Source organism: Hibiscus syriacus, unplaced genomic scaffold, assembly GCF_006381635.1.
Source record: "Hibiscus syriacus cultivar Baekdansim isolate YM2019G1 unplaced genomic scaffold, ASM638163v2 tig00112216_pilon, whole genome shotgun sequence".
In the NCBI taxonomy this organism is placed as follows: Eukaryota; Viridiplantae; Streptophyta; class Magnoliopsida; order Malvales; family Malvaceae; genus Hibiscus; species Hibiscus syriacus.
The window spans coordinates 530,747-555,169 of NW_024063269.1; the positions used below are offsets into that span (position 1 = coordinate 530,747).

Here is a 24,423-nt window from a genome sequence, read left to right on the forward strand (position 1 = left end):
TTTAATTTAAAATCGTCAAAACGGCCCTCTAATTAGTTAAGACAGACCACTCGAAATAATTTTAAATTAAAAGGGTATTACCCTTAGTCCGATTATGTAGTAGGTCGAGTTATGCACGTGAGGCTATCATACAAATTATGCAAAAAGTGGATGTCATGCCAAAATTAATTAAACAAAATTAAAAATATTATGCAACGTGACATACAAAAAATTATATACATATATTTTAATTAAAAATCATAAATTATGCATATTAACATATTATGTACAAATATGACTCAAATATAAAAACAAAAACTTAACATGTTAAACTATAAATTAAAAAAATGTATATTTACATGTTAAAATAATGACTAAATTTAAATATATGTAAAATTAAACATACAAATCAAAAATTAAACCAGAGACTTAAATAAAAACACACATAAATATAAGGGATTTAAACATGAATAATCTAATGAAATTACAACTAAAATTACAACTGGAAAAATAACGAAATCAGGACGAACACAAAAGGTTAAATTCAAAAGCATTCTTAAAGGTGACTAAAGTAAAAAATATGCTAACCTTATAAGGACCAAATAACAGGTTATATCCTAAAGCCATAGTGACTAAAAAATAATTAACCCAAATGTCTAACTATGAATCTTAAACTAAAATATCTAAGCTAAACTCACTGAACCTAAATGCCTAAGTAAATCACGTGCTCAAGCTCTCTACCCTCCATCTCTACTTCTCTCCCTTCCTTATCGATAGAAAACAGAGAATTACAAAACTCTCTTCATCTGTCAGCATATTCAACGGCCACGGTAATGACCAAAACCTCTACCGAAATAAAGCAACCATCGCAGCCCTCTATCGTTCACAGTCTCCCAACGACAGAAAGAAACTTATCGACGAAGAAGAAAGGTAATTTTCATTTGGGTTTTCATTTCTATGGACAAATTCTTACTGCCTTTTTCTAATTTATTTTAATATTTTCTGTTTTAATCTCTGATTGGATCTGTAACTCTAGCCCCAGTCCCTATCTCTATCAGTCGAATCCCACCGAGACTACTGTCGCACAACTAAAGTAATTCTCTGATTCTTTTTTCTTCTTACTTTCTAGGTTTCGAAAGAAGAATTACAAAACTCATACATGAATGAACATTTCAAAGTTAAATAAATGAAATAAATAATGATAATAAAATAAAGGAAAACATGTTTATGAGTTGCTAGTAAGCTTTCGAAACTCACTGCTTGTGATAGTATTGTTGTTGAAATTCACTACTTGTGCTTAGAATACAGGGAAGGAATGTTGTTTACACCGTTTGATCTCTGAATATGGGAAATAAAACTTTTACACGCACTGTTCTTTTGTTGCTTTTTTGTGTTTAAAAAAATAAAAATAAAAATCTTTGTTCTTCTCGTAATGGTCTCTCTCGGCTCAAGTATCTCCTCTGTTTTTTTATAATCTCCCTCCGTGTCTGTGTTTTTTCTCTCTGTATCTGATGGTTAATGCCTAAGAACCGACCCTCACCTCCACTTTGCTTTGGTTAACTCCCAATAACCGTTTTTTTTAGTTTTTAGGATTTCACGTGGATTGGGCTTGGTCATTGGATTGGGCCTCCAACTACTCTGCTTCGGGTCTGCTCCGACTTAGCCCCGGATAAATCGAGTATCTACAATGTCGTTGGATATAGGAACGGATGTCGCTGGAGATAGTGATAGATGGAGATGGAATGAGTTGCGATTTAGGGATTTAGGTTATGAGTTGATGCTGCTGCGTTGTTATATACCCAAAACATTTGTGTTGCAAAACTAAATCATGTTGTGAAATTAAATTCGTGTTGCGAATTCGAAAATTCAATTGCGAATTCGAAATTCAGTTGCGAATTTGAAATTCCGCGTTGCGAATTTGACTTTTGTGTTGCAAATTTGACTTCTGTGTTGCGATTTACAAATTCGCGTTGCGATTTACAGATTCACGTTGCGAATTTGACATATTTGTTGCGATTTACAAATTCGTGTTGCGATTTACTTATTCGTGTTGCGATTTACATATTCGTGTTGCGAAATTGGAAACTGGGTTGCGAAATTAGAGTTCGTGTTGCGAATTTGTTGGTCATTTTGGCAAATCCAAAAAAAGTTGGTTAAAATCGTATATTATAAGGCATTTTCGGTCACTAAGGTTATTTTCTCTTAAAATTTAAGATTTATACTAAATTATCAAATCACTCTAAATATGCTGGTAGACATTCTCTTTGCATAACATGTGGTGTCTGAAAAGATTTTAAAATAAAAAGGAAGAAAATGATGTTTCTTTTTCTCACAATTTCCTTCTTTTGCAAACCATTCAAGTAAAATAGTTTTGGGGTCTGCTAAAAATAAAATGTTGGCAAATGGCCAGAACCAATATACCATACATACATATTATTTTATGAAAAATAAACTAATTGGAAGCTTTGTTTCCATTGAAAATTATGTTGTAAAGTACCTGAAAATGTAAAGTACCTTTCCTTTCTTTACTTTTCTTGTTCTAATTTTGAGTTTAGTCCCTCTACTATCTTCAATTTTTAGATTTGATCCATCTAATTTTTATAACCATTTGTATACTTTTGATCAATTTATCCAAATTAGATAATATGTGCTCATTATTTAACTGACCTTCCAAATTGGATTCGTTTTATTCACAATGTTAAGATTTGAATCATAGACCTTATTTAAGGGATCTACTATCTTATCTCTTTATAATTGGTGATTTGATCCATCTATTTTAGCTTGACATAATTCAATCTTTTACTTTTATAACATTATTAATTGATCAAATTGATAACGCCATTTGATGTTTCTCTTAAAAGTGATGTTTTTTTAAAATAAAATAGAATTTAGGCAAACCTTTAACAGAACAGATGAAATAAAAAAAAAATAATTGGAATTTCGTCTCGACTCTAATTACACGTAAGACATGTAATTTTATTAGGATGATATTATTTAAATATACATTTGATATTAGAACTAGACATATCTTTCTATGTTGGTGTTTAAAGAAATTTTGCTTTTAAGTTGTTATCTATATACTTTTCTTTCAAGTTGTTATCTAGATAATTTTCTTTCAAGTTGATACCTGCATTAGACATATTTTTCAACTTTGGTGTCTAAGAAAATTTTACTCCCAAATTGATACTTGAACTTTAATTCTATCAATTGCTTTGATATTTTTGTTGATGATTTTAACTTTTGATGACATGATAACATAAGATTAAAGTTCAATGATCAATTTGAAAGTAAAAATTATTTATGTACCAACTTAAAAAAATACGTCTAACTTAAGTGGGAGACGTATATATATAAGTCTATCTGTAAACTTGTGTAACTTAATCTTATCATAAAGTCAATCCTGAAATAAATCTATGAAAAATTACCAGAAACTTTCGTAGCTGTATGCAATCTATCATCTACTTTGTTTGAGATACGTCTAAATGTAAGAAGAAATCATTAAATTTTCAAACTTTTTTTAATGGTGGAGAAGCCGGAAAAGTGTGATTTGAGATCAAGTAACCTTCAGCTTCAAGTGAAAAACTTGTCAAAGACTTGGGCATTGCATCTACGATTAGTAATGGACAATTTCACAAGTTTCTCCAACCCAAGTTTCCATTTTTGCTTCGTCAACCCTTCACCCTCAACACCGTTAAATACTCAAACACCACATTACATTTATTCCATTCCATCTTCAAAACAAAACTCATCAATTCTCATCTTTGATATTGTTGTTATTCATTTGAAGGTTTCTTAGCAATGAAGGGTAAGCAAAAGTTCTTGTATGGAACACTTGAAGCCTCCATTTTCGATGCTACCCCATACAAATCTCCGTTTCCTTTCAATGTAAGTTCTTTAAATCAATGTTTGTTTTTTGTTGTATCGTGTTTACTGAGATTAATCTAGGTATAATGTCAAAATATATTCCTAACATTTGATTAAATAGTCATTTTGATTGGCCTCTATTATTTGTTTTGGATTATTTTTAGCTTTAACGTTTTATTTTGAGGCAAAAAACCCCTCCATTAATGACAATCTTCAGTCAACAAATGATTAACGTTCTAAAATATAGGTCATTTTGTCCTAAAATGAAACATTGGGGCCAAATTGCTCAAAGAAAATAGAATAGAGGCTAAAGAAATTATTTAGTCGAATATCAAAAGTGTTTTACCCTAAAATAAATGTTGGATTCAAAATGCTCCATAAAATACATGAAATAAAATTTTAGTATGAACATATTTTGACATTATGCCATCAATCTATGGGTAAAAGGGAGTATTATTTTTATTAGAGTTCTTGAATTTAAGTAACTACGTTTAAAAGGTATGTGTATTATTAATGGATAAAAAATGTTTTAAATATATATTATCTTGTAATCACCTATAGTTCTGTTAAAAAATAATGTTTGCTTGTTTGTTTATTTGAAGTGCATGCTTGCGAACGGAAAGGCAACCTACGTGACGATAAAGCTAGAGAATACAATGGTAGCCAAGACGAGCTACGAACGTGATCGTGTATGGAACCAAACGTTCCAAATACTCTGCGCTCATCCACCTGATGCAACCATCACCATTACATTGAAAACAAAGTGTTCAGTGTTGGGAAAATACAGCATCCAGGCGAGGCAAATCCTGAACGAGTCGAGCTTGATCAATGGGTTGTTTCCTTTGCAGCTGGAGAATGGTAAAACCAGCCCAGACGTGAAACTGAGGTTCATGTTGTGGTTCAAACCAGCTGAATTTGAACCGACATGGGCAAAAGTGATCGAGCATGGTGGATTGCAGGGTCTTAGAAATGCTACGTTTCCTCAACGTCCAAACTGTAATGTGAAGCTTTATCAAGACGCCCACCATAGCTCAGCTTTTCAGCCTCCGTTTTCTTCTCCCAGAAAACTGTGGGAGGATGTGTACAAGGCCATTGAGGGTTCTAAACATCTGGTTTATATTGCAGGCTGGTCTTTCAACCCAAACATGGTTCTGGTAAATCGAAACATTTAATTTAAAGTCTTAACATTTAATTTAAATTTCTCCTAGTAGATTGAAATTGTAAATTAATTAACGGTCAATATGTTGTCGACATGATATTTTTATATATGTTTAATTATTAACGTGGTATATGTCACGTCACTTAAAGAGATAATGTGGCTCGTATCATGTCACCCAAAATGATAATGTGTACACATCACGTTGACAATTAATAACATATAAAAATATCACATCATTAATATATGTGGACCGCTAGTCAACTAACTGTTTTATTTTAATATAGACTGTTTTAACCAAAAATTAAAATGTTGGAAGATAAAATAGTTCAAAGGAACACAACGATCATTTGTGTAAACATTGAGATTGTCATTATGCCTTAGAATTTAGACTCTAATGATAATTATCTTCTTGTTTTTTAAATTCGAATTAGGTCCGGGATCCTGAAACAAATATTCCGCATGCAAGAGGAGTAAAGCTGGGTGAATTGTTGAAACTAAAAGCTGAAGAAGGTGTAGCCGTGAGGGTTATGCTTTGGAACGATGAAACTTCCTTACCATTAATCAAGAACCAAGGGATAATGCGAGCACATGATGAGGACGCTTTTGCGTATTTCAAGCACACCAAAGTCGTATGCAAATTATGCCCCAGATTGCACCATAAGTTCCCCACACTCTTCGCTCACCATCAGAAGACCGTAACAGTCGACACCAGAGCCGCCCACGGTTTGTCGATAAACGACCGAGAAATCACGAGCTTTGTTGGTGGAATCGATCTCTGTGATGGCCGGTACGACACGGAACAACACTCGTTGTTTCGAATGCTCAATTCGGAGTCACATTGTTCCGATTTCTATCAAACCAACATCCCCGGGGCTACACTTCACAAAGGAGGGCCAAGGGAGCCATGGCACGACGCTCACGCTTGTGTAACGGGGGAAGCCGCTTGGGACGTGCTTGCGAATTTCGACCAACGATGGAGCAAACAATGCGATCCTTCTTTATTACTCCCTATAAACTCAATACCAAACATCACTCGACAGCCCTTCGCTGCAACCAATCCCGACGACTACGACGACAGGAACTGGAAAGTACAAGTTTTTCGATCAATCGACCATGTCTCGACCAACCAACTGCCTAGAAACTTAACCGCAGAGCAAAGCATCCATGAAGCCTACGTTGAAGCAATAAGACGAGCGGATCAATTCATTTACATAGAAAACCAATACTTCATCGGGGGATGCCATTTATGGGACAAAGATAAGAACTCGGGGTGTAGGAATTTGATTCCCATAGAGATTGCTCTGAAAGTGGCGAGCAAGATCAGAGCGAAAGAGAGGTTTGCAGTGTATGTGGTGATACCAATGTGGCCGGAAGGGTTGCCGGAGAGTGAACCGGTGCAGGATATATTGCATTGGACGAGGCAGACGATGGAGATGATGTATAAATTGATCGGTGAAGCCATAAAAGAAAATGGTGGGAATGGACATCCAAGGGATTACTTGAACTTCTTTTGTCTTGCGAATAGGGAGAGAGAGAGGATGGATGAGTTTGTTCCCCCACAGTCCCCTCATCCTTCTACACAATATTGGAATGCTCAAAAGCATAGGAGGTTCATGGTTTACGTCCACTCCAAGCTCCTGATAGGTAATATCTCATTCCTTTAACTTCTCCCATTATTATAACCATGGATCAATCCACAGACAATATTATCCCTTTATCATTTCTACAATTATTTAATTAAACGTTAGATGCATTGTTTGTTATTATATCATATTTAATATAAATTTTTATGTCCGTATCCTATATAAACTTTTACGTTTGTTGCTGGTTCTTGCAGTGGATGACTTGTACATTCTAATAGGATCTGCCAACGTAAACCAAAGATCAATGGACGGCCGTCGAGACACCGAGATTGCCATCGGGTGCTATCAGCTGTCGTCGGGAAATCCTGAAATCGATTCAGCGTCGCCTAAAGATATCCATGATTACCGGATGTCACTATGGTACGAGCACACCGGACTTGCCGAGGACATATTTCTGGAGCCGGAGGGCTTGGATTGTGTGTACAGAATGCGTTCATTAGGTGACAAAATGTGGCAAATTTATGCAGATGAAAAAATCGTGGACATGGAAGGAGTTCACCTTGTCACTTACCCTGTTAAAGTCACAGCAGATGGTTTGGTTGAAGATGTTGCCGACAGTGACGGGAATTTTCCGGACACAAAAACTCCGGTGAAGGGAAGACGATCGAAAGTGCTGCCGCCGGTATTTACTACTTGATATAAGGAACTGTACATACCGCTAGATTTGAACATCTAACTTCAAATGTACATTAAAATAATTTTATTTATTTATTTTTAAAATGGGTTTTAATTAAACAACTTGAGTTTGGAAAGGGAAGCTGTAATAAGTTCCTATGTTTTAGGAATTTTAACTGCTGTAATGACTGTTTAATGCAATAATGGTAATGAATATTCGTAGTATTGAATAGATGTGTTTATGTATTGAATTAATTTTTTTTTTATTAAGGATCAAATTGGAATTAGATTCAAGTTGGATCAAGGTATGATAGTTTTAAGATTTTTCTTATTCATATCCAGCCTCAACTTAACCTAAGCGATAAATATGTAATGAAAAACTTTTGTTGACTGACTAACTTGATTAGTTTCTAGTTAGACCGTTAAATAAAGATACGTACGGTCAACAATTAATTGTAACTTGATGCCGAGCGTCGTTAGTGGTAAGAATTTTTCCTGGTGGTGGAGGAATATTTCGCGGCCGTTACAGCCGCCTTCAGAGGGATTCATGAGTTATATTCGGCTTATACTGGGTGATAGGAATTCCATCGAGTTTTGGTCGGACTGTTGGACTTGTGTAGGCCCCCTGAAAGATGTTTTCCCTCGAATTTTTGCTCTGGCTATTAAAAAGAGCGGCAAGGTAAGCCATTTTGGCAATGTAAGATGGGAATGGAATATAATTCTAAGAAGACGTCTCTTTGATTGGGAAATGGAGTAACGGAGCTCGTTTATGAATGTGATTATCACTGTATCTTCTAATCATTTAAGTAGGGATATCGTAAGATGGGTTGGGGATTCATCCAGCCTTTATACCCCGAAATCGTATTGTAATATCCTCTCTTCCATTGGGCCGTATAAGGACAGGTTGTGGAGTTTGGTGTGGGCGGGTTTGGCTCCACCTAAAGTTGAGTCGTTCATTTGGAGACTTGTCCAAGGTCGCATTCCGGTTCCAGCAGAGCTAAGGAAGCGAGGTATAGGTGGGTCATCATCGGATAATTGTGCGTTGTGTAACAAAGAACTAGAATCCGTCATACACCTATTCTGCTGTTGCGAGGTCTCTTGGAGGGTGTGCCAGGCGTGGTGTGTTCTCTGGAACATTCAGGTGGTCGTTCCTAAATCGATGGAGAGTTTCCTAATCATGTGAGAGAATCTTATGTTAAAATCAATTAATCTTGCGTGCAGAAACAATTAACACACATTCAAAACCTTGTGATGATATCAAGACTTGTTTGATTCTTGATAACAGATTCAGAACCCAAAACAAAGAGTGTTATTGTTTTTTTAAGAGAGAAAGAAATAGCTTTGAGAAAAAAAACTGTCTGCTATGCATGGTTTTCAGAACCGGATCGGTTAGCAAACCGGTCATACTATCGTTTCACTGGTTCAACCGGTCGAACCGGTCCGATCGGTCGGAAAAACCGGACGACGTCATAATTATTTAAAAAATTAAATAAAAATACCAAAAATATTTAATAAAAAATAATTTTTTATATCACAAGTTATATTCAAAGCAAGTCATAACATATATAAGTTAAAAACCATAAAATCAAGTGAAACAAAATGATTCAAATTAACTACAACATAATATTTAAGGTAAAACATATTAAATAATAAATATAATTGTATAACTATAATTAAAAAATAAATTTGGGGTTAAAAAAATCATAACAAAATTATATAACTATTCTTTCACTTCAATCAAGCTCGAATTTTAGGCTTCAATGGAGCTTCTAATTTTTTTTTTGAGTTCAAGTTTCAATATTATATTTCGAGTTTGAGTTGAACTTGATAATTTTTAGCTTGTGAGTTTGAGTTGAGTTGAGCTTACTTTTAAAGTTTTCAAGTTCGAGTCGAGCTCAGCAATACTCGAGTTCGACTTGGTTCGTTTAACAAACGACGTTGTTTGGTTTAATTTTTTTTTTAAAAAAACACAAAAATCCAGTTTTTTCCCAGTTTTTTCCGGTTTTCAGCCGGTTCGGTTCAAACGGTTTAGCGGTTCTGGCCGGTTCACTAATAGCGGTTCAACCGGTTTAGATTGAACCGGACTAAGCAACGGTTCCCGGTTGAACCGGCTGGTCCGGTCCGGTTTTCAAAACAGAGCTGCTACATGAGATTTTAAAAAACTGATTACACTATGTTTTTTAAATCACAAAATAACCGAAAGATCTCTCTACTTTTCAGTTACACATAACACCACTCAAACTTATATTTTCACCGTATGAGACGAAGGGATTTACACCCGATAATTGCCTCCTCAATACTACACTAATCATCACCGTGTGTACAACAACAACAATTATCAATTACTTAAATTATATGAATCAGTATTAGAAATCAAAATTTTTAACATTTTCCCACTTGATTCATATATAACAAGTATATATAATTTGAGCTCACTTAAATAATGTAATATAAAAGCCACAACTTCGTAAGAACTAAATCGACTGAATCATGGCAATCGCGGGCCTGGCAAACGTCCTGATTCCTTCAATGTATTACATGTCAATCCAATTCAAACAGACACAATTTAATAAGGTAGACACTCGAAAATATCTTATTTGACAATGTCTTAAAATAAGATCCAACATCTATAATCATAACAAAATATGCATAATTGAAATATGATTAATAGATAAGCAAAATCCAAACAAACATCGATATCTAGAGTATCAAACAAACATAAATGTGCAAGACATATTCATACATGTATAACTAATCATCCGCTATACAAGGACTTTGCGACTACTCCCATTTCACTAACATGGCCAATAAATGTCTTAGGAGTTAGTCCTTTAGTCAATGGATCTGCAATAATATCATGGGTGCCAATGTACACTATTTGAACTCTTTGATTTTACACATCTTCTTTAACAGATAGATACTTAAATCCATATGTAATAATGAAGTACCTCGATCTGAATGATTGGCAAGTATCACAATGTTGTGATGGGTTAGTTTAATTTGACTCGAAATCCTAAATTCTATAAATTGTTGTTTTACTTATATTTTGTGAAATTGCTAATAATTCTTTGTGAAACCAAAATGTTTAAAATGCCTCTGATTGCCCAAATAATAGAATCACTCCTGTCATATTTGAAATCTCAAGTAACTCTGATGTAAAAGATTTTGAGTACCTTTCTGATTGCTAAGTACCTCCAAAAAATATATGGATCCTCTAGTGTGTTCCTTATGTGCCATATAATTGTTTTACCTATTTTAGAATGTGATTTTTCGAAATTAAGGATTTACTAAAGTATTGATTTATTGTTTATGAACTATGGCTACATGATATGTGTTCTCTGGTGACTGTTTTTACTGATAAATAAATATGTCTGAACTCTAATTTCCTGCTACCACTGGATACTGTCTGAAAAATGTTTTTCTTCGGGGTACTATGGGATCTGGTCTGAAGTCTCTGTAGGTTCAGTTCTGATCAAGCTAGTAATTCCTTATAAAGGTTCAACACCGATCAGCTGGTAATTCCATATTGCAGGTTCAGTTCTGATCAAGTTGGTAATTCTTTATATAGGTTGAGCACCGATAAGCTGATAATTCCATATTGCAGGTTCAGTTCTGATCAAGCTGATAATTCCTTATATAGGTTCAACACTGATCAACTAGTAATTCCTTATAGACCTAAGGCGACCCTTGAGTGGGCTTTTGGGCCCAATGAGCCTAGTGGTAAGACCTTATGGATCCTAAGGTACTCCCTTAGGGTGGCTCCTCTGCTATGTGCATTAGGTAAGTCCTTTTGGGCTTGAGGGCATACCCCTCAGGTTGACACCTACACTTCGGTTAGGGTAAGACCTTATGGACCCAAGGTGGTCCCATAGGTTGGCACCTATGCCCAATGGGCCTAGGGTAAGTACTTATGGATGCAATTATGGGGAATTGCATATCGGTATTCGGTTGGAGGGTATTATTGTGGTTTTAAACCATGTTTTAAACTACTAATGTTTTTAAAGGATCTATACATATTTCTCTGTTTTGTTGGAACACACTGGACTCCCCAATTTAATCTTTTGAATCTGTCTCTCTTTGAATACTTCCTTCAGACCATAAATTCATGTTTGTAATTAAAGACTTAGCTAATGAAATCTGAATTCACCGTTAGAATCTGATGATGATTGTTCAGCTAAGGAAATTATCTTTACCTTATACCTGATGGCCTATTACATTCATCTGGTAGTTTTGTATTCCTGAGCTTTCCAAAGCTCACTCTATTACTTACCATTTCAGATTAAAGAGTTTAATCCTGTGCTTTTACCGACATCAGTAAAGGAGTTCCATCGGTATTGCTTGCGGAGTATGGTGTATGTATTTAGGGAGGGGCATGTGTTGTATTATGTTTTTATATTCGAGTTTGAAATTTGTTTTACTACTCGATATTGAAGGATTTTATTTTAATATATAAATGATTTTCTGAACTTGTATTTTATCTATAAATTATTTTACGATTTTAAATGGATTAACAAAAATTTTAAATTTTTTCTGGATTTTTACTGTGTGCCGCTCCGGTGAACATAATGTGAGACTTCAGATCGGATTACCCGCATCGATCTGAGGGTGTTACACATACATTAGAAACCCTATTCGTTCCTAGGTCAGCGTATGGGCTTGTGCACTTGGGCTTCTGTCCTATGTCATACTGCTGGACCGTTTGCTGTGGACCTTGATTTAAAACCTTAATAGGATCTAGATCTTGACTATGAAATGGACCTGAATAAAATAAATTGAATTAGTGATAATAATAATAATAAATAAAAAATAAAATAAAATAATAATATAATATAATATTTTCAAAATTATATATTAAAATACTATTTTCAGAACTATATAATATATTATATACTATTATAATATAATAATTTACCTTTAAGCTATATATATAATATAATAAAAAAATATGAAATATTTATCCATATGAAAACGTGTGTCTACCGTATTTAAACTATCAATTTTGATCTATTTTAATATCTAAACTGAATTAGTATTTAAAATATTAGTTTGGTCTGTCTTAGTATCTAAACTTTTTTTTCTTTCAAAATCATACCTATTATTTAGTTTTTGTTTCATTTTAGTATCTACTGTTAAAAATTTAATGCATTTAGTACCTAAACTTTAGTTTTAATCCGTTTTAGTAACTAAACTTTCAATTTTTTCAAAACTTAATGTTAAATTTTGAACAAGTGTATTAAAATGAAACAAAAATTAAACTATATGTATGATTTAGAAAGAAAAATAAAAGTATAGGTACTAAAATGGACTAAAATTGATAATTTAGATATTACACGTATAATTTACCCAAAAATATACATAAATGATCAATTAAAACGCAAAGAAAATTATAATTTCTATACCACTCTTTACTATTTATATTTTTGAGTTTGACTTTTATTTTTTGCTTAAATATTAAACTATAGGGTGGTGTTTTAATGAGTCCATCAACTATTAAAAGTTACAAAATGGTATACTAATTATTGAGCGTCGTTTTGTTGACTCTTCGACTATTAAAATTTACAAAAATGATCATTTTATTATTCATATGTTTTATACTTGTTCTTTTTCATTAAAATATGTTGACCGAGATATGATAAAAATCTTATTCTAGAATTGTTTGAGCTATATTAATGGATCAATTATTCGTTTACATTATGTCGTTGAGCTAGTGCTTGAAATAACCAACGATGTCAATATACATCGTTAAAATATGATTCTCCCAGTCAACTGGTTAACATCCAGCGCAGATGGTCGTCAAATTTTTAGAGGAAAATGACGAGTTTGGAACATATGAATAATCGAGCGACCATTTGTAACTTTTAATAGTTAGGGACTCAAGAAAATATCATCCTATAGTTGGGGATCATTTTATAGATTTTCATAGTCGATAAACTTAACAAAACATCATCTTACGAACGAGAGACTATTTGTGTACGTAACCCTAAAAAATAAGTAAATTTTTATTTTAAATTTTAGATCAAATAAATATTTAAATAAAAATTTACAATCAAATAAGTCTTATTTTTTTGAATTGAAAATGAGACTAGAACAATAGGCATAAGAGCATGGTCTTCTTATGGTGCAATGTTTGCTTCCAGAGTTAGAATGTCTGTAAGTTCGTCTTGGGGAGAATTAACGCTAAGCAGTCTAAATGATGTCTCAGGGTAAGCTTGACCATCTTATCAGCAATCTTGTGTTCCCAGTTTTTGGAATCCATTTAATCATCCAAGTTCGATATCTGAGAAGTTCACAATTGCACATACTAAAGAGATATGACAATCAGGTGCTCCACCGTCATTCACTAGCTTTACTGCTTGGCTGCAGTCAGATTGGATCCATAGCCTTGAAATGCTCAGGCTCGACGCAATGAGTAAATCTTCATAGATGCCCCCAAGTTCCGCTTATAGGGTCGATGTTGTCCCTACATTCTTTGTAAAACATGTAATCTGATCACCATTGGAGTTCCGAATCACTCCACCAATCATTCCTCGTTCATCGATAGCTGTCACTGCTCCGTCAGTGTTTAAACATGACCATCCAAGGGGAGGTCAAGGCCATGTTAAATAGACCAATGATAATTAAATTTAGGCAAAAAGACATTAGAGGTTTATGTACTTTTTGAAAAAAAATCAATATGATCCTTGTATTATTTTCTCTCAATGCGACTTTCCCAACTCAAAAAACAAACTCAATTGTGGCTATTTGACCAATGTTTTTCGTCGTTGACCATTACAATACTGACGTGTCAGCTTACAGTGCTAATGTGACAGTCCACAGTGTTGACATGGCAGTCCATCTGCCATGTTTGATTTACCAATTTAGTCAATCTGTCATGTCATCCGCCACATTAATATGTCATTTTGGATTGTCATGTCATCACCGTGGATTGCACATCAGCATCGTGAACCGCCACATCAGCACTGTAACGGTTAACGACGAAAAAACATTTGTCAAATGATCACATTGGGTTTATTTTCTAAGTTGGAGGGTCACATTGAGAGAAAAAATAATACGAGTCACATTGATCATTTTTCAAAAATACATGGACCTCTGATGTCTTTTTTGTCTTAAATTTACTAAGGAACAACAATTGCTAGGTTGATTTTTTTTAAATAAATAATTAAAATTTTGAAAAGTTTTTTATAAAATTCTAAAACAATATTTTAAATTATATATATTTTAATATAAATATATATATATAATTCTAAATTTTTAATAAAAATAATTTATTTTTCAAGAATCTAAAATGAAAATTAGAAGATGTAGTATCAATTTTTTAATTGAAGGTGAATAGTTTTAGCCATTTAGCATTGATATCATTAGTGTTTTTCCCCCTTTAAAACTTCACTAACACATGATTGCAGTCATAGCAGCTTTACAAGCGACCATTATAACTCGGTGAGCATACCAAATTCAAAGTTTTATATAAATTAAACTATCTAGAAATTAACAATCTCCACGAACCGATTGATTCATGAACCGTATATAATTATAATAGAAATGATTTGAAACATCAAACAATCGGTTTCCCTATGCCATTCTATTGCTGTAATAAATCCATAATAATGCTCCTCTATATGTTTTTTTTTTGTAAAGTAATAACTTCAATTGATTTTGGCCTTCTTCATGCTCCAAGCATTCAACTTTTCAATCTTAACTGCTTCACTTCCATTGTTGAAAACGTACATATGGGCGGCGGCGTTAATTGCCAGTGTGGGATAAACTCTAGCTGAGATGCAAGCTTTGCCACCTCCACCAAAGCTCTCCACTATCGAATGATCTATCTGTAAAATTTCAAAACACGTTGTTAACAGTGTCGAATGAGGAATTTTCCATAGGTATAATGTCAAATAAAGTCCCTAATGTTTGGTTAAAATCAGTTTAGTCCCCATTCTTTTTTAAGCATTTTGACTCCAACATTTCATTGAGGCAAAAAATACCCTCTATAGATGGAAACCATTATTCAAAAAACATTTTTTTATTAGTGTGTGGTGATTACAAGGTAGTATATGTTCGAAAGACTTCCAACCATTTGCTTGAACTGATACCTCTAAGGATAACAATAATCTCTTTAACCACTAAAGTCGTTTGTTTTGTGCTAGTTATCAAATGATTAGAGCTCTTAAATAGAGTCTTTTTATCCTAAAATGAAACGTTATTGACTAAAATGCCCTAGTAAAAAAGAATAAGGATCAAAGTAACTATTTAGTCATTGCTATGGGCTCTTTTACCTTAAAATGAAACATTAGAAGCCAAAATGTTTGTAAAAAGGAATAGGAGCCAAAATGATAATTTTAATAAATATTGAGGGCTTATGCCTTTTCCAAATGTAGAAAGTTTGATATCCCCAATTTTCAACAACAGCTTCTTAAAATTTTCACTTGATGAGAGTGGGCCTTGTTTGTGGAAGAGTTCAGGTAATCGGATAAAGTACAAAGTGTGTAGGAAATCTTGATTTAGGTTCGAGTACTTGCCTAGTTGTTTGTCATGGAAACTTAGAAAGTAAACCAATCATTAATGGTATAAATATCCAAAGAAACTCACCAAAGTCCTCAATGACAGGCTTTGATGACGAGGGTCCACATCCAGGAAAGCCCCATATGTAGTCTTGTCGTTGTTTTGGTTTAGGGATGATCTGTGGACACAAGAAAACAAGCGAGTTCAGCCTTTGTAATCATGGAACAAATTGAAAAGGTTTGAAAATTGTTACCTGCTTTGGTCACTGCACATTAGCACCACGTATTTGTTTTGACCTTTGAATATTCTGAAAAACACTGCAGTGTTCTCACTTAAGCCCTTTGATGCTAAAACCAGCAGCCCAAATGGACCCACACCGCCTTTGACCGACGCACCCTGTTGGCTGCATAGGACCTGAGGGTTGGTCCAGCTTGGGTTCACCGCTTCAGCTTTGTCAATGTTAGGTATCTCAAATGAAATGTCTACATCTGCCTGTGTAAGATGAATTCAAACAGAGTTTATTAGCGAGACAGAGAGTAAGTTATTCGAGTTCGATTTGGTTAAAGTTTAGTCGACACTCGAATTGAATGGACTCAACTCGGGTTCTTAACAACCCTAAGCACCGATGAAACCAGCAACTCACCTGTGAAGCAGTAACACCAGAAACTTCAACAACCGATCCTCCCTTGAGCAATTTGGTAGGCAAGCTTACGTGATTAGCACGTAGCATCTCTATTTCCACAACCGGCCATTGTATCAATTGTTTTCCAGATTTGTCCAGCCAAACTTGCCTAGGAATTGCCTGCAAAATCACATGCTGTTTAGCTGTTAAGAAACAAACAATGAAAAACCAAAATAAAGGACGAAGCTTACATGAACTCCAGCCCATCCTTTCTTGATATCATCAGCGACGCTCGATGATTCATTCAACCAACCACATAATATTCTCCTGTCTTTGATACTGTCTAGGAATGTCTTGGAAGCGTAATATTTTCCATAATCATATCTCAACCCCGAATCATTCTCGACCGATCCCTTGTCCGGTACATAGACATCCCTCGAACTGTCATACGACCCGATCGTGTACAAATCGTGCTTCGTATCGTCCAAGCTGACTTTAAGAACGTGCTTGACGGACGGAACATTAACAGAGGTGTCGACGCCATTTTGGCCACGGAGTGGAACAGGGTAAAAGTCAGGGCATTCCCACATCCCAGTGTCTTGAGCCGAATGCAAAGGGGCAGGGGCTTGAACCCAATTCACAAAATCTTTGCTCTTGAAAAGGATAGCCATGCCCTGGCGATGGACCTTGCTTCCTATGAGTACCCTCCACTTCTTATCAGGGCCTAGCCAAGCAGTTGTGGGATCTCTAAACGAGCTGGCGTTGATCTTGTTCTGTGCATTTGGTTGCACCAAAGGGTTCTTGGGCGACTTCACCCATTGTCGGAGGAACGGATCGGATAAATTCCGCGGCACGGCGAGATTCTGGACTTGGTTGTTTTCCGGGTCGATGCCGGTGTAAAGCATGGCTGGTTTGCCACCAGGGAGGATGGTGGCAGAACCAGACCAGCAGCCATTAATGTCACCTGGCTGGGAAGGGAAGATAGCTGATTCATGAGGGGTCCAATTCACAAGATCTTTTGATGTGGAATGAGCCCACACAATGTTGCCCCACACTGCACCTTTTGGATTGTATTGGTAAAAAAGATGATAAAGTCCCTTGTAAACCATAACCCCTGCAAAAATCAGCAGTAAATTCAGCCACTTTTGCCATCTAAAATAAGCATCAAACTCAGGGTTTTAGAATCCAAAAGGCACTAACCATTAGGATCTGTTTCATCAAGCCATATCCATTTGCAAATTCAACAAAACAAGGAAGCAGAACAGAAATAGTTAGACATTCAGCAAAACAGATGAAAAGAAGATGGAATTCAGAGAGAGTTTGAGGTGAAATATACCATTTATCCAGTTTTTGGGAGGTTGAAAATGATAGCTGGTTCTGTAATGTTGATTTGCAGATTGAACTGTTTCAAGGTTCCTATAAACATGGTGGGAAGCTTCAAGTTCCACAATTCCATGGCTGGCCAAGAGAGCAAAGAACAAAAACAACCCAGAAATACAAGAATTTGCCATGTTTTGCAGAAATGGAGATCAGATGAGAACTGCAGGCTTATACTATCAAGGTGTATTTATACAAGGAGAGTGCATAATTTGGCTGCCCATGGATCATGAACTCATATTTAAAAATTAAAAAAATAAGAAAAAAGAAAATCAAAAGGAAAAGGAAAGAAAATTCAAAGGTTGGATGTTAGTCTATACTTTTGTGGAAATTAATTTCCTTTTAATTTTCTCATTCTCACAGTTTCATCTGTTGACTTTTATGAGTTTAATTTTCAAAGTTCTGAGTAAAAGAATGAAAACCCTGTTTTGATTAATCAAACACGTTATCAAATTGACTAACACGTAATTTAGTCTAAACAATTAGTTTATATTCTTTTTCATTAAGAATTTTTTACTTGTGTTTGTATATTTAAAAATCACCTGTTGTTAAGGTTGCGTGGCTTATATTTTCTTTTATCGTATCTGAGATAATTAAGAAGAAATTTATCTCTTTGCTCGCTGGTGAAGATAGAAGTGTTAGAAACTCGATTTGATACTATTTCTTTCTGTGAAAACTTCCTGTTGAAGAATCGGGCAAAGTAAACGAAAGAACACAAGAATTTTAACGAGGTTCGGCAATGTGCTTACGTCCTCGATGCCCTTCGATCACTCCTCTCCATCCCCTGTCCTCTTTACCGATATATTTATGAGTCATATCTTACACTTCCTATGTAAACACGAAATTTATCTCTGTAAATAGATGTTAGGGACTAAGGTTTAAAAGTAAGTTGATTAAACCCTAAATCATATTTCTTGTATTTTTTCGACATGGTAAATTTTTCTCACTTTTTCCCATATTCGTTCCATAAAATGTTTTTTCACGTTAAATCTCGATATTCTTTATTTATGAATGTTTTACATTAGTTTTTATTTTGCTTACATTATTACATGTGTGGCCATTGTTTAATTTTCACGAATATTGAATGAACATATCCATAAGTATATATATAACTAAATATGTTGGAAAAAAGTTAAAAATATATCTATGAACAATAAACAAACTAATAATAATTCAATACAATTATATTTTATTAATGAAATAATTAAATATTAATAACCATATTATACATGAAATAAATATAAATATAAATAAACCGAACAAATCTTTAATCTCCTCCGTTTAATAAACAAACATAAATTTTTATCCATATTCTTTGATCCCGTTTGTTTAATAAACAAACATCAAATTTTTTATACTCTTATATTTAACATAGCAAATAAAAAATAAAAATAAAAAGTACGAGTAATTTATTAAGCGTTTTCTATATAAATTTATATCCCTTTTATCTTTTTGTTTCGAAATAAAATGTGTAAATTTATTTAATTAATGGAAACAACTTGAATAAAGATGATGATTGAATCCCAGTAATGTGAAACTTTGGATAAAATTCTATCGGATAAGGCTAATTGTTTTCCCGTGATTATGTATAAAATCAAATACTACTTGCCTTGGTGCCCGTGGTTATTACACGTGATTAATAACATCGAACAAATCCACTGAATTTTTCTACATACCCATACACCACATATTGGTGTTAAAGGTTTTTTTTCTTCCTTTCGGCTTTATATCTTGTCCTGATTAATTAGAATCGACTCATATCATATATTTGGTTCTGGTAGATGAGTTTCTCAAAGATTGTTTTTGCATATACAATAATTTAAACTCAAAACTTTACTTAAACGATGTTAAACTGTTTACCACTTGAACTAGTATCGTTGAGGGTTAAAGCTCTGGAGATATGAAAAAATACGATTGCGTTACTTTTAATTAAATGTTTTTTGAGTTTCTTTTCCGCTAAATACATTAATTATTCAAATCGTTTCCATTAAAAGTAGTTCTTTTCTCATTTTCTTTTTGTGAGTTTCTTTAAAAATCTTTAATTGTACGAGGCAAGTTGACGGTGTCATTGATATCATTGTGATATTTATCTATGTTTAATCCTAAAAATGTATTGAAAACAAAAAAAAAATCTAATTTTAAATATTACAATGAAATCGATATAAATCCTTAATAAAACATCCTAATATTAAAAATACAAACAACGAAATAAATATTTTATTTAGGGCCAATTTGGTTCAGATTTTGAAAAACGATTTTTAAAAATGTTATAAAAACGAATTTTAAAAGTGTTATATAAAAGTGCAGTTTAAACTTAATTATTTAAAATTTTTGTTAAAAAGTAAGTTTGAAAAAAATAAAATGTCAATTATAGACATTATGTTGTACAAAAGTGTAGTTTAAATTTAATTGTTTATGGATAAAGTGTTAAATTCTGATTAGATAAATATATACATGGATAGAATCAAGATTCTAATTCTTTCAAAAAATATTTTTCTAAAATAATTAATAATTTATAATTATTTCATAAATATTTAAATTAAATATATATTAAATATAATTTATTTATTTCTAGGTTGGGAGGCTAAATACCCTCAACATTAATATAGTTCCGTTCCATGATACATGATAAGTGATAACTTATATAAGTATGTATCAATGTCATACGTACGTACATGCATATATTATTCTCATTATTTAAGTTTGTATTAATGTTATATATATATATATATATTAGGATTGAATTATAAAATATATATATTAATTTTATATTAATTTAAAACTATTAAATTAATGAAAATTGATGATGGTTGTGATTAAGCTTAAAAATAGAAAGCGTTTTATGAAGAAGAAAATAAGAAATGCATAATCTTTATCATCAATTTGGTAATATTGTGGGAATAATAGTCTTATTAACCTTCAACCGCTAGTTTATTTTTCCATCGAATCAAATTAGTTAAAGGTGTGCTTTCATGAGCCCATGCTAAATTTTCAATCAATTCTTGCCAATATCCGCGCCAGTAAATTAAGAACATAAATCCGATAGCCCAAACAAGATGTTCAAATAAGAACATCCACTCCCATATTGATAAATTACTCATATGATAAGTTGTGAAGAGTTTAACCAGAGATAATCTCTTAACCATCCCATCAAATAAGTGGGAGTTTGTCAGATGTTACCCTGTCATAATGTGATGTGTTTCCAATGTCAATAAAAAGTATCAGTTATTTCTTTCATCGCCCCAAACAAGCTAATATTAGCGCTAATGGTACGTAAATGTAACTCGTTGTTTAAAGAACTATCCAGAGTTCCTAGAGCTCCTTGTAAAGCTTGTTGTAAAACCCGTTGTCGGACTTGATTAATCGCTCTTTGTTGTTAAAAAATGGTTTCTGTAACACCCCAATTTAGGGGTTAAAAATTAAAAATTATAAAGTGGTGGATTTAATTTGGTATTTTGAAAGAAACAGTGGGTTAAATTGCAAAATTTTAAAGTTGGCAGACCGCTTTAAGAAGCGTAAGAAATTCAGTGGCTAAACCCATGATTTACCCATTTTTATTTTGGAGAGAATTATAAATCTATCCCTCGTATGTTTTCTGGAGAAATTTTTCCAGATTTTCCTTTTCATCAACCCCACTTTGAACTCTGATCTACTCGTCGTCCGACCTCCGATCGACGAGCCGAAACCACCATCGTGTTCGTTGTCAACCGAGGAACAAAATCCCTCAAACCTTTCGTCGTGAATCGTCGTCGTTCGTCGTTAATTTCAGTCAGAAGTATCGTCGGTAATAACTCAATTTTAGTTGGTTTTTCATCGATTCACGATGATCGGGTCATCCGTTTACGACACCTCCCGCACCATCGTGTTCCTTGTGCCGTTCCGAGTCCACCAGTGTCCTCCCTTTTCTCCGGCGGCGGCGACGCGTGTGGAGGTGAAGCGGTCAAAGTTTCCTATTTGTTGAAATCGAGCTCTCCGCCGTTCAAAAATTTGAACCAAGCTTTGTAAGTATCTCGAAATCGCTCAAAATAATTTTTAGAAATTTTTCTGGGAATTTAGCACTGTTCACGCTCCACCACGCGCCGCCACTGCACGTGGGGAAGGAAAAATGACTGGTTTGACCGGTTTTGTAACCCATTTGACCGGTCACGACCCGACCCGACCCGTTAACCCGACCCGACCCGTTGACCCGTTGACAGTTGACCACTATTGACCAAAACTTTGACTGTCTTTGACCGGGCATTAAACGACCTTTGACTTTGACCGAGTATACCTATCCTGACATTTTTCGACGTTCCAAATCCGATTCTGCAGTTCATTTCTCGAAATTCGAACCCGAAGGCCTTGAAATTGCCGATCAAACCCATTGACCTTGATTTTGACCGAAAATTCCAAATTTTCGAAAAGTCATATTTTATACTTTCGACGTCCTGAATCCGAATTCGAAGTCCGTTTCGCCAAATTCGAACCCAATAAGCTATCTTTCACTGATTTATCACCCGATTCGATCCGTTTATCGCAATTAAGCTCTGTTTCTGATATAATTTATGTTGATATGTATCTGAGGAATTATTGGAAGTTGAATTGAAGATCAAAGGCGTTCGAATGGAATTTTTTATGGTTGATCAGTATTGCACGAAAATCGAGATAATACTTTACTACCTCTTTATGCTTTATGGAACATGTTTATATTGATAAATGCATGAACAAGATAATGTTGGTCACTTTGGTGGAGTTGAATAATTTATACACTTGATATGATGTGGTAGAAATTCTGTAACTGATTACGGATCGAATGACTAATATAAGAGATTGAGGAATTGTTAGATTATATTACAAGTTTGTGATTAGTGATAAAGAAATCATCCCTGTATCTGCAACTTATAATTTATTTCATCAAAGGTTATATGTTAAAGGTACTTGGATGAGAAATTATGAGAATACTCCGGTAGGGTAAAAGTACAAAAATACCCTTATGTTATAAAAAGACAAGATTTGAATATAGAAGTTAGATAAAAGGATTTTACAAACATATTAATCTGATAAAAATATTGATGTGTATAAGAAATGTTAGTTTTATTTGGAAATTATGGATAACCGGTTTTAATCCTATGAGAGTTTGTGAAGGATACTAGAAGTTTGTTAAGAGAACCGTTTCAAGATCAGAGAGTATTCAAGAAAGCAATTAATCATTGGATCTCTAAATTATATTATTTTCGTTAAGAGCTAATATTGAAATTATATGGTTAAGAAATTACAGAAATTCCCTTAAGAGATAGAATAGTTTGAGTTGACTCTGAATGAGAAAATACTTAGGGGATTCGTACTTAACTCGATTAAGTACGGATTTAATTTTTAAGATCCTGACTTAGTGCAGGAAAATTCCTGATATTTCGTTTGTAAAATCTGAGAAGACACTTGACCCGTAAATATTCGAATAATGAGTAAATACTTAAAGAATAATTTAACGGGGGTATTTTGCTGTCAGAATTATTCGAAAGGACTGAAGTAAATGATAAGATTGAATTAAATAATAAGACCGGATGGCAGGAAAAGATTAAAATACCGTAGATCTATAAAATGACCAAAATACCCCTGTAATGGAAATGACCCAAGAATACCACCAAGCTCAAGAATGATTGGATATCTTCGAGCTCTGAAATAAATAGAATAAAAATGAATACCAAAATTACCAAAATACCCTTATGGCCTATATTAAGTAAATGTCTTGGATTAATTAAGGAATCCAAGTAAGCATAGGTATTGGACTACCTTTAAAGGTAATGGAAAATAGTTTAAGTGAGTAGATCAACCCTAAAGCTATGTCAATACCTGAATGGAATAGATATTACTAGAACATGTATTCGTCTTCTCAAGTTTGGCTCAATGATAAATTTTGGAAGTATTCAGCTCAGCTCAACTCTAGATCGTATTCAGTACTAAGAATTGGACGTTTGTTCGACAAATCAACCACGAAGACCAAATTGAATGGAATGGAAGTACAACATGTATCTGAAATTCAGGAACGTTTGAATTACTCTGGAAAATCCTGAAGTAACTGGAATGGATATGACTGCTAAATGAACTAGGTAACCTCAATGACTGAGGATTTAATAAGTGATTTGGATAAGTCTGGAAACTCTGATGAGTTTACGTAGTGTACAATTACAATGGGTTATGAAGAAATTAATCAAGTACGTCAGCATTCCATGATATTGTGGAAACGTGGAAATGAAATAAAGACATTGGAAGATTTATTCAGCGATGATTCCGAAAATGGTCTACGGATAAGAATTTGTGGTATTAAAAAGTAAATACCTTAGAAGTAAAATGAATTGACCAGTCGACATAGATTGTTAAGGTTCTGAATCTTTGTTCTCAAGTTGTTCGATTATCTGATTAATTGACATGGATGTATAGGATTCTGAATACCCTTATGATTACGTAAAACTTCTGAAAACTGTCCGAATAAGATAATATCCTGAGAATTCACATTCTGAATAACTGATGATTCTGTCAGTTAATGAACTCTTCCAATAGTGATTCTAAATTCCAATATTCTATCGATATACTGAAGAACTGTGTTTCTCTGCCTGATACAGTACCTCTAAATAATACCTGTAAACTCTGGTGTGTTCCCTACTCACATGAATATTTTATCTGATTTTCGA

General features: G+C 33.9%; 2 protein-coding genes and 1 long non-coding RNA gene across 3 annotated transcripts; 2 read left to right on the top strand and 1 right to left on the bottom strand.

The window, feature by feature from the left end:
* The first annotated feature begins 62 nt into the window (after positions 1–62).
* LOC120175851 lies at positions 63–21,132 on the top strand. Its single transcript, XR_005521280.1, has 3 exons — positions 63–74; positions 148–152; positions 20,975–21,132. It is a non-coding gene; the product is annotated as an uncharacterized LOC120175851 (long non-coding RNA).
* On the top strand, positions 3,727–7,355 carry LOC120175849 (phospholipase D alpha 4-like). The gene is made up of 4 exons (XM_039182408.1): positions 3,727–3,864; positions 4,446–4,997; positions 5,434–6,646; positions 6,840–7,355. Exons 1-4 carry the CDS (start codon positions 3,778–3,780, stop codon positions 7,280–7,282), a joined length of 2,295 nt encoding a protein of 764 aa, XP_039038339.1. The 5' UTR covers positions 3,727–3,777; the 3' UTR covers positions 7,283–7,355.
* On the bottom strand, positions 14,890–17,937 carry LOC120175850 (beta-fructofuranosidase, insoluble isoenzyme CWINV1-like). Its single transcript, XM_039182410.1, has 7 exons — positions 17,715–17,937; positions 17,579–17,587; positions 16,630–17,492; positions 16,400–16,558; positions 16,010–16,248; positions 15,844–15,934; positions 14,890–15,083 (listed from the first exon to the last, which is right to left on the bottom strand). The coding sequence occupies exons 1-7, from the start codon at positions 17,887–17,889 to the stop codon at positions 14,904–14,906; spliced, it is 1,716 nt and encodes a 571-aa protein (XP_039038341.1). The 5' UTR covers positions 17,890–17,937; the 3' UTR covers positions 14,890–14,903.
* Positions 21,133–24,423: the final 3,291 nt, after the last annotated feature.